Source organism: Anser cygnoides, chromosome 3 (genome assembly GCF_040182565.1).
Source record: "Anser cygnoides isolate HZ-2024a breed goose chromosome 3, Taihu_goose_T2T_genome, whole genome shotgun sequence".
NCBI classification, from domain to species: domain Eukaryota; kingdom Metazoa; phylum Chordata; class Aves; order Anseriformes; family Anatidae; genus Anser; species Anser cygnoides.
Genome location: NC_089875.1, coordinates 37677445 through 37688544, shown reverse-complemented (window position 1 = coordinate 37688544; position 11100 = coordinate 37677445). Strand labels below are relative to the sequence as shown.

The 11100-nt window shown below is 41.0% G+C and overlaps 1 protein-coding gene across 1 annotated transcript; it reads left to right on the top strand.

Annotated features, from left to right (window-relative positions):
- Nucleotides 1-91: 91 nt before the first annotated feature.
- On the top strand, nucleotides 92-11066 carry SCCPDH (saccharopine dehydrogenase (putative)). The gene is made up of 13 exons (XM_048052105.2): nucleotides 92-260; nucleotides 1750-2070; nucleotides 2217-2329; nucleotides 2832-2912; nucleotides 3430-3559; nucleotides 5049-5098; nucleotides 5646-5776; nucleotides 6335-6452; nucleotides 7585-7704; nucleotides 7806-7862; nucleotides 8375-8486; nucleotides 9011-9092; nucleotides 9561-11066. Exons 1-13 carry the CDS (start codon nucleotides 92-94, stop codon nucleotides 9664-9666), a joined length of 1590 nt encoding a protein of 529 aa, XP_047908062.2. The 3' UTR covers nucleotides 9667-11066.
- Nucleotides 11067-11100: the final 34 nt, after the last annotated feature.

Below are 11100 nucleotides of genomic sequence, written 5' to 3'. Positions count from 1 at the left end.
CAAATGGTCAAGTCCGAGTAGTAGTTTTTAAATTGCTTTGCTTTCTGGAAGTGACGGGGGATGAGATATGAAAAAGGGATGATGGAGAGGGATGAGGGAGAAGAGACAAGAGAGCAGTAAAGGCAAGCTTCCAGAGCAAAGGGCTGAAGAAAGCACACGGAAGATCCCAGCCAGCCCTGTAAACTATGTCAGAACCCCCCTGCAGCGTGCACGCTCCTTAGGGTTCGACAGTATTATGAGCACAGCTGGAAACTATCCCAGTGCGTAGGAAGGATGAGATGGTAGTAAGAGACCAGCTTGCCTAATGGGATGTTCAGTGACCTCAAACACAAGAAACTGGTTTTGCAGGGTTGCTCTGTAAATCAGATCAACAAAATGATCCGAATTAAAAAAGAACAAAACCTGTCTTTGTCCTTCCCTCCCCCACTCTTTGTTTTTTGTTACTGAGTTGTTTCACTGACACAGCTGATAGTGTAGGCCTACAAATAACAGCATCAGCACAACTCAAGGAGTTGAGCTAGGAGGTGAGGATCTCGTGTGCCTCGGGAGATGGTACTTTTGAAACGTGTTCAGGAAGGACATCAGTCTTCCCATCTGAGATGGGAGAAGATGGGCTTGGCGGCAGTGATCTGAAAGAGCCTGTAAGGTAGTACAGATCATGAGCTGAATGTGCATCAGCAGTGGGACACTTCCACAAAAAAGACAGATGTTTGGGCGTGTAGAGACAGAGATCAATTCTGGCACATCCCATAACCTTTTCAATCGATTTAGCACTGGTAAAGTGAAATTTCAAGAACATTTCAATTTCCAAATTTCAAGAAAAATGTAAACCAGCTAGGGGGGATTCAGACAACAACAGGAAAGATGGATGTGTGAAATGACCTGTGAGGAACAGGTTTGGGAAGGCGGAAGAGATACAAGAAAATTTCCAGCTTTGCAGTGTTGGTGGTGGTGGTTTTTTTTGTTTGTTTGTTTTCCCTATATATTCCGTGGGAATCAAATCTTTTGTCAATGTACTCTAGGGAGGAAGAGTACAGGGCTGAACCTGCATCATGTGGAGATCTAGCCTTGTGTCTCCAGCGGTAAGGAGGACAGTGCTGGAGGATATTGCCTGAGGACAGTTGTGAAAGCTGCTGTCACTAGAGGTTTAAAAACAGGCTCGACAGGCATCTGTCAGTGGTGGTTCAGGTACGGCAGATCTGCCTGTGAGCCTCTGGGATCCAGGCGAGCAGCCTGGCCGTGGGAAGCACCAAATATATGGCTGTGCTTCATTGTGCTGGGCTGTCACGAGTGTTGCCTGTCACCACGTTTTTGCAGGGTCACCGCTGCCGCTACCACAACAGTAACGTCCCATTTTGGGTTGTTCTGCTTTCGTTGCTGAGCAGAACCTAACTACTTGCTGGGGATGAAACTGCGCATTTTATTTTACTGGTGGGGAGTTAAGGTTTGCTTTTCGGCTAGTAGCAGCCCTTTGTTCATCCTCACGACTCGAACTGAAATGTATTGATCATTCATAGCAGTGCCATGTTGGTAAGGAGAGTCTCTGCTGTGAGGCCTCTGAAAAGGGCCTCTCCACAACCGTCTCTGCTTAACCCCCTGCTCCTCAAGTCTCTTCAGCCGTACCCCGGTACGCTTTCACCCGCCCAAGCCCCCGAGGGGGCGACCCCCGCCCCGCTCCGCGCTGCGGCTGCGGTGAGGGCACCGAGCGCCCCCCGCCCCCTCACAGCGCTGCGGTTGGGTAACGGCCGTAACGGCCGCCCAGCGGGCGGGGCGGGGGCGGCGCCAGGCGGTGCCGGCCGCTGCCAGGCGCGGAGGGGCCCCGCAGAGCGGCGGCTGGGGCTCGGGCTCTGCCCTCGACATGGCGGCGGGCGGCGGCGGCGGCGGGGGGGGAGCAGCGGCCGTACGAGCTGGTGGTGTTCGGGGCCAGCGGCTTCACCGGGCAGTTCGTGGTGGAGGAGGTGGCGCGGGCGGCCAGCGGCGGGGAGCTGCGCGGCGCCCTGCGCTGGGCCGTGGCCGGGCGGAGCCGCACCAAGCTGCAGGAGGTGCTGGAGCAGGCGGCCGAGAGGCTGGGTACGCACCGCGGCCGGGGGCCGGGCGGGCGGCGGGGCACCGGCACCGGCCGCTCCGTTGGGAGCGGCTCCCGGGCGGGGGCCGAGGGGCTCGGGAAGGGCCCCGGGGCCGTGATCCCGGCGGTGACGGCCGTCTCCGGTGCGCAGGGAAGGCGGCGCTGGGGCCGGAGGTCGGCGTGCTGCTGTGCGATGTGGGCGACCCGGGCTCGCTGGCCGCCATGGCGAGGCAGACCCGGCTGGTGCTCAACTGCGTGGGCCCGGTGAGTGCTCCCCCGCCGCGTCTCTTCGCCCTTTTTGTAAAGATAAGGTTTGGAAGAGAAGCCCGCGGACCTCTGTTTTGAGGCCTTGGACACTACAGAGCTCGAAGCGACGATGCTTCCAGCTCGTTCAGAGCAGATCAAAGTACGAGAGCTGGCAGTTAGATAATAGCAAGGTCTGTGAAGCTAGTTAGGCAGAGAATATGCAGATCATGCAAAAGGCATAAATTGAGATAAGAGATACTAAATCAGCTTTGGTGACCTTATCTTTTGAGAGAGATACGGTGGTTTGTGCAGCAATCTCCTTTATCAGTGATGAAGTTTGCTTTGCTGCTCCGGCCCTAACCTCCCCCCAGAAGACAAGACTATTACATTTGCCCCACTTAGAAAAATCAATAGCTATTAAGTGCTTCCTTCTCTGGTAGGTGTACGCTAGATGAAGCAGATGGGGTGAGTTATGTGGGGGGGTTATTTTGTTACGTGTGCTGTTTTTTTCCTTCTTCAGTATAGATTTTTTGGAGAGCCTGTCGTGAAAGCTTGTGTTGAAAACGGTGCGAGCTGCATTGACATCAGTGGAGAACCCCAGGTAAGTGACATCTGAAAAATGCTACCTTACGTTAGGGCTCTCTTAAAGTACTTGGTTAGTATGTTTTATGTTTCTGCTAGCATTTTTGAACATGCAGACAAGTTCTGCCTCCTGATGCGCAATTTTAAGATACGTTAACTTTAGGATGTATGAATGTGTATTATTTGTATAGTTTTCTCACTTTTAGCCAAGAGTCCCTCAGGTTCTTTCTGGAAGTCCAACATTTTTAAATTATGTTTAAGCCTCAGTTGTGATTCCAGGTAGGAATTTTGGATAGATCACTTTTTTTTCCCACTGCTGAGACATTTTCATACCATAAAAGACAAATGATATGCATCTGTCTTAAAGATGTATATAAATAATTTATATAATATAAATATAATGTATATAATAATATAAATGTAACTAATTTGAAGTATGTAGGCTGCTATGATTTGAGATTAAAGCACTGATGGTTATTACTGGATATTGTCAAATATGGGATCTGCTTAAAGTATCTGTTCTGATTGTGTTTTAGTTTCTGGAAGGAATGTACCTGAAATACAATGAAAAAGCTGCTGAGAAGGGAGTGTATGTCATTGGAAGCTGTGGCTTTGACTCTATACCGGCTGATATGGGAGTACTGTACACCAGAGACAAGTTGAAAGGTGACTTTCTTAACATGACTTTATGCTGAAAAAGACACACAGGTTATGCTTTTCATCTGGTTTCCTAAAAAAATGCTTGTAGCAAACCTCCTTCAGTTTGTGTTTTTGCCTGCCTTTACCAGGTAACTAATTTCAGCCAAATCTGGTAGACAGATATAAAAGAAAATCTAAATCACGTTCCCATTAGATTCAAGCAAATTGGTGGTTAGGTAGAGATGAGATTCAAGGTGATATTCAAGGTGATACTGCTCACTGAGAGAACAGAAGGTTCGTTTGTTGGAAGTGGACTGCTCAGCCAGTGTGTGGGCATCTGTGGGCAAGCCACAGCATACTTCTTCTTGTGCAGTGAGAATACTGTAAGGAAGAGACAGTGGGGACAGGATGGCTGTAGGGAAGGGATTGCGAATCAGTGGATGATCAGGTTTCATAGGTTTTGTTTCTCTGCCTCCAGTACTGAGCAGCTGTTGTACAGACCTAAGTAGGTAGTGCCTTACAGTGCCTTTTCTGTCAAAAGCAGCTGGACAGTAACTCAGAGAATAAATATATTTGAGAAAAGATGTAAGATGATATAATTCTCTGCAAAGAGTTCTTTATCCTAATCCCAAACAAGGATACTTTGTTCATCAATTCTGACTTTGTAACTGGAACGGCCAGTAAGAGAATCCAAATGTTTTGCCTCTAATATTCTATTAAAATTGCTATTACATGCTTGATATTGGAGCCTGTCATCAACTTTCAGTTTAATAAAACTAAATCTATAAAAGGATCTGATTAGAGGGAGAGAAGGAGAGGCATGAAAATGAGTATCTGGTTGTTCATGAGCTTATAATTTGATGTCTAATACTTGTTTTGAATAAAGATGTCTTTTATCTCTTCCTATTTTGACTTTCTGGTATTATCACCTGTCTATCCAGTTGCTTGTTATGTTTAGATCTGCTCTTACAGGAACAGTTTGTAAGCTCAGAAGGAACTGAGCAAAGTGAAACAAAGCAGAATTTGGAGTTGTTTTGTTTTGCTGTTCGCTACAACTAAGCAACCTTTGTTTTAGGATATGTTGAGTGTTTTTTGCTTTTTTTTTTTCTTTTTTTGTAATAAGAGCTACTGAGCTCTCCTAATTCATCTGTTTCACAGCCAATGTTGTCCTTTATCGCAAAACTTTGGGGAAATCTAAATATGGCTTTTAATATTCTTTTCCTCTTTTGATTTATTATTTACGTGATCTTATTAACTAGATAAAACAACTGTAGCATTTAATGACTCAAGATAAGTTTAATGACTGTTACTGAAATACTGTATGTATGAAATTATTATTTGCTAACAAAAAAAGCTCGAGATCTTAATCTTAGTTTACTTTCCTTTGAGATAAAGGTGTGTCTCTGTCCTGTCCACTAGCAATGTCAGGAGGCTGCCAGAGTGTCCTCTGGCTGTGTGAACTAACCTGAGTGTATATCCCAAGTAATTACCCTTTACGTTTTCTCCTCTTTTCAAGGTACCTTAACTTCTGTCGAAAGTTTCCTGACAGTGAAATCTGGACCTGAGGTTAGTTGGTTTATACCATCATGGGAGCTTGTGATGACATCAGCATAGCCTATTTGAATAACTGTTGTTGCATTAATGCAGACCAAGGAACAAGCTGTGCCAGTTCCTTCATGAGTTTTTATTCTTTAGAAGCTAATATATATTATATATCTATTATATAATACTTTATTCTTTAGAAGCTAATAAAAAAGTATCCCAAGGAAGTGCCCTTTTGTAAGGTTTGTTTGCATGGGCTGACATAAAATTTGTTGTATTAAGCAGTTTCAAGAAATATTTAGGTTTTGCAGTTGATTTGCACAGAGACGTGGTAAGGACTCGTACACAAACCGTAGTGGATATGTAAGTGTGTTGCCAGTAATCCTAATGCTTTGGCTGTTTTTTTGTTGCTATTTGTTGGGGTTGTTTTGATATACTTGATAGTGCATGTAATCAGAATACATTTGTGTAATAATTTTGTAATGCTATGTAATAATTCCAAAGTCATCATTAAAATAATATTTAAAACCTTATTAATTGCATTAATTATTGTTTCATGGTATTTTACCAGGGTGCTTGTATACATGATGGGACTTGGAAGTCTGCTGTTTATGGCCTCGCAGATCAAGACAACCTGAAGAAGCTTCGAAAAAAGATAGGATATGCCCCTGTTCCAGTAGTTGGTGCAAAACTTAAAAGAAGGTATAAAAAGCTTAAAATGTGAAACAAGCTGTTTTCTAACAGTTCCAGGATTTATTATATAGAATGTTAGCATATTATTAAATGCTAAAAATATGCATTTAAGACTTTAGGAAAATCTACACATACACACACTTGTCTGGTAGAATTGAAGATATGTTCGTATTTCACTGAAAAATAACATGTTAGCATTTACCATGTCTCACAGTTAGCGTGTTCTAAAAGACTTAGTGGCATGGCAAACTTTTATTTCAGAAGCGATGAATATAGAATGGAAAAAACAAATATGAGAATATTATTTTGATTATCATATTTATCCTAGTATAGTTCATGGAATCTCAAGTTGAGCCAAGGATAAATTTGAATCATTGAATTCATTTGAATCATTGATTCATTGAATCATTGAATCATTGAATCATTGAATGTTTTACTTTCAGTGAAAAGAGATAATGTCATAAAAATGCTTGAGAGAAAGCCAGTGTTGATAGCACTGCTATGATCAATTTCTTTGTTTGCATGAAGTTTTGAATGTTTTTTGTGAATGTTTTTTTCCATTTGCAGAGGACTTGCGTTCTACAGTCAGGAATTCAAACAGTACGCTATTCCATTCATGGGATCTGATGTTTCTGTCGTGAAACGGTCTCAGCGCTATTTGCACACACAGTTGCAGGAAACACCAGTAAGTTACTGCTACTAGTGTAGTATGTCTTTTATTTTAATTTTCAGCAAATCCCTCCTATATGTAATAATAGTTCTTTGTGTAGATCGGTGTACCAGGGTTTCTGCAGTTAAATAAATAATAATGAGCTTTTGCTTGTGTAGAGAAAAAGGCTTGTTCTCTTGATTATCTTTTGGAAGCTGCTTGACCTGATGTGGTCCAGGTTCTTCTGCATGCCCGGGCCTGTTTCATACTGTGTGATATCCTGCCTGATGAGCTTGCTTTCTGCTGCTAGAAAAATAATTCTAAGAGTCTTTTGTAGGGTTTTTATGCTGTCTGATTTCTGGGTATGTATTTGTAAGGAATGGAAGCTTTGGGTTACAGAAGTGTTTGAAGAGTGGGCTTCATGCTTTTAGGAAACTGCAAAGGTATTTAGTTCTGTACCTGTGCAGAGGCTTTTTTGTTATATCAATGAAGATTTTAAAGGCATCATAAGTGTAGTCTATGTAACAATAGACAGGTTGGTATCATGTACTAAATTTTGTCATAGATAAATTATATGCTGCTCATTTGTATTTGGAAACTTCTTTTATGCTTGAGTCTCTGGTGTGCAGAGTGAAGGCAACATGGAGTGTGTTGGTGGTGAGAAGGATGTATAGTTCTTGTTTTCCATGGTTCCCTGAGAGGAGACCAGCACTGACAGTTCATGTAACAGCTGTGCATAATCACTGGCATCAGTTAGGGTTGAAGGTGTCAGTGCTCTAAAAATATACTTGGAAATATTAATGAGAAAGTTTTGTTGTTGCTATTCCAGAATTGTAATGCAAGGCCTTGGTTTCTCTTAAATTAAAACACAGAGAGAAGGAAAGGAATATCTTGGGAAAGAAGCCTGAAATCAGATACAGAAGACAACTCTAAGTTTTCCACTGTTGTTTACCATACTCTCTCCATCTCCATTCTGTAGTTACATTGCTTTCTCATAATGAATTATAAAGTCAAGTGTTATTCAAGGAGTTGTTTAGAACTCAGCTGTTTAAAAGTCTTCTGCAAATGGCTCTATGTTGTATTAAAAACTTGCATCCTGCATTTTTAAAAATGAATCTATGAAAAAATTTTGATGTAAATTCTATCACTGAAAATGTTTTTGCCTTAGGTACAGTATGGTGCTTATGTGAATATAGGTGGTCTTGGCTCTGTTGTGAAGCTGATGATTGCTGGCATTTTATTTCTTCTTCTTGTGAAATTTAGCTTTGGAAGAAAACTTCTCACAAAAGTAAGTGTACAAAGCACAAAAGAATTAAGTGCTTGGAGGCTTTTTTTCTTTAGGTTAACGTGAGGTTTTTTGTTGTTTTCCTTTTCCCTCTCATTATATAGTATCCAGAATTTTTCTCTGCTGGACGTTTCACAAAGAAAGGACCAACCCAGAAACAGGTAACTGACTGCTTTCCATCCTAGTTATTGAAGAAGTTCGTTATGGTAATGGTAGAATAGTAAGCTGTGGTCTACCACTTAGTCTCCAAGAAATAAATCCTTTTTAAATGCACACTGTGTATGCCTATGAATATTTAAGTCATCATGCCTTCTGTTATTAGGTATGTGGAACTGATACAAGAAAAAGTGGATCAAATTTCTAGGTCTGATGTATTCACATGAATGGCTCACAACATACAAACTGTCAAAGGTGATGACAGATTGAGTAGCAAAAACTCAAGCCTGAAAGCAATGAGAGAATAAATGGACTTTAGGGCTGTAACTGTTCCAGTAAAGTGAAAGCGATTATCTAACTGTGATCATACCTTTTAAGCAATGACTCAAAATATAACTGCTTTCGTGTTTAGATGTATCACGGCATTTGGCATAATACTTACATTTACTACTCCTGTTTGCCTGATAGAAGTGAGTTACTGTTTTGGTGACCACGCTTCATGTCTTGTTCCCTACAGATGGATGAAACCTCCTTCACAATGACCTTTTTTGGCGAGGGTTACAGTGAGGGGCAGAATCCACAGAACGGCAAACCAAATGTAAAGATTTGCACTCAAGTGAAAGGACCGGGTATGTATGTTAGCAGCTAACTGCATCACATTTCCTACCCTGATACACGGTTATGGTTCCACTACCATCTACTAAGTCAGCAGGCTTTAGAGAGTACTGTCTTTATACTAGTATGCATTGTAACCTGCTTTTTGAACAGTTGTGGAGACAACAAGAATGTACATTCAGAAGGGAGTTAATGAACCATTGCTACTTTAAATAACAGTTTATGTAGCCAGATGTAAGCAGGGTCACATCAAAAAGTCTTTTAAGCACAGACGTGCAAAGCTCTTGCTGTAGTGAAGAGCTTGCTGTCACTTTGCAGTGATAACTCACGGTTGTGGTTGTGTGGTTATAGGCTTATATTTGAGGCAGATCTCTGTTCACATTAGTTCTTAAGGACTTCTTTAGCTATTTAGGATGATAGCCAGGTTAAAAAAAAAAAGCAAGCTAATCTTAAATGGAGATAGCATGCCATAAAAAAAGATTAAAATTTGAAATGTGAATTTTGTGTTTAAACACATTGTATGTTTGGTTTTCATCAGAACCAGGCTATGTTGCAACTCCAATTGCAATGGTTCAAGCAGCCTTAGCTCTTCTGGAAGATGCAACTTGTCTGCCTAAACAGTGAGTACTTTCCTATGTAGAACACATTGATTTCCATTACAGCTACTGTGTGCATGTTTCTCTTTGAAAATACAGATTCTCTGTAACCCTGTGGATTGCTTTCTTACCTCACTCAAATGGCAGTGCTATTAAACATGATCCTTGCTGTGCAAGGGAGATAGTTCACCATGATAAAGTCACTTACTCTTCATCTGCCTTTCAACTTGAAAGGATGTAATTACAGTTTTTAGTTATGTTTTTGCAGCATCCACTGCACCAGTGTCTATATTTTCAGCTATGGAAAAATTTCTATTGAGTTTGCTAGATGCAGAAATGAGCCTCTAAAGGTAACCAGCTTGCTCACATGCTCTGTCTGGCACAAAGTGGCTTTTCCTTTCCTAGACAGGGAAACATATTTTTGACTTCAGATAAAGGTAGCATTTGGTCACTGTACCACTAATGTTTTTCTCTTTTGATTTTTGTTAACAGAGGTGGAGTATATTCTCCAGGAGCTGCCTTCTCTAAAACAAAACTGATTGATCGCCTCAACAGCCGTGGTGTTGAATTCTCTGTTATTAGCCAGCCTGAAGTCTGACATCAAGGCATAACTGTATGAACTAACATCTTACCTGTGTCTAATTCCAATAAAGTTCATTTGGCTGTAGAAGCGTAATCATAAAATAGTTGCATTGTGCTGTTGTTTACAGCAGAAAAAATAAGCTAAAAAGTATAATAACGTATGCTATAATGGAAAAAAAACCTTAAAAGATACTGAGTTTTAATTCATGAACGTAATAAATCAGTGATTTATTGGGTACTAGTTCTAGAACGTTGTTAATCTCTTTCACCTTAAGTTGCGGAACAGCAGCCTAAGTTTTAAGTTACTACATAAATCAGTCTGCAATTAACCACAACCTTCTCACCGCAACTATTTGAAGCAGGCAGGCCCTGGATACCAAGTGCCTTAGCAGATGAAACTACTAGTTATTCCTCATGCCTGTTTGGGATAGGCACGGTTACCTTTTGGTGTTCTTACTTTTAAAGGCTTAGTACCCATAGTCAAGTCAAAGCAGTTGTTTTTTTCTTAAGGTTTAAGGAGTAGTTTTGTCTTTTTGGTGGGTTATTATGAAGATCAGCTGGCTGTACTTGTCTTAAGTAGACAAGTACTGTTGACTTTCAGTCCTACCAGCTTGCCTGTAGCAAGGCATACTAAAAAAGAGAAAACCCATGTTGTAATATAGAGCTAGCTGAAGACCAGTTGCCATTTCATCCTTTCAACTGAGAACAAGTCATTCTAGCATAATAAGTGCAGTATGCAAAGCAGTGTCAAAAACAATGCATTTACAAAGTGACTAAGTAGCAGCCTTGTCAGTATAGTAACTGTAGGAAGTTACACTACTTCTAAACTGTTGAAACAAATTCCATATTTGTTTGTAAATATTAAGTTACCTTTCAGGAGTCTTTGTGGTTGGATGATAATACATCTAGCAAACTATTTTTTTCTAGTACATCTGCATTTAGTAATATAACAGCTTTTTTTCCCACTTACAGCTTGCTGAGATCAGAGCATTGCTACAGATGAACTTAATATTTCTGAAAAACTTCATTTCTTGTCTTAGCGTGAAACAGATTTGTAACGAGTGATTTTTAGAGGCTGATACCATAAACAAAAAAAAGCTGAGGGAGTGGGTATAACATTTGCTTTAAACTATGGTGTATATAAAATGCTCGTGATAAAACTTAAAGACAAACTGAAAACTCACTTTGCACTTCGATGTCTTCCTTGGAGGGAATCCTCAAGATTTGCTATGTGCTGTGTATTCCCGCTTCTTCTTAACTATAAGAGCAACATCACTTTTCAGCTTGTAAATGGTTGACTCAAGTTGTTTCCCAAAATCACTTATCATCTGTGATTGTCTCTCTGTAAAAAGACGCAGTACCTGCAAATTATCTTCCTGCTAAAACATAATAAAATAAATGAGTTGGGCTGAACAACCATGTCATTTTTTTTACTTAAACAGCAAAGAAT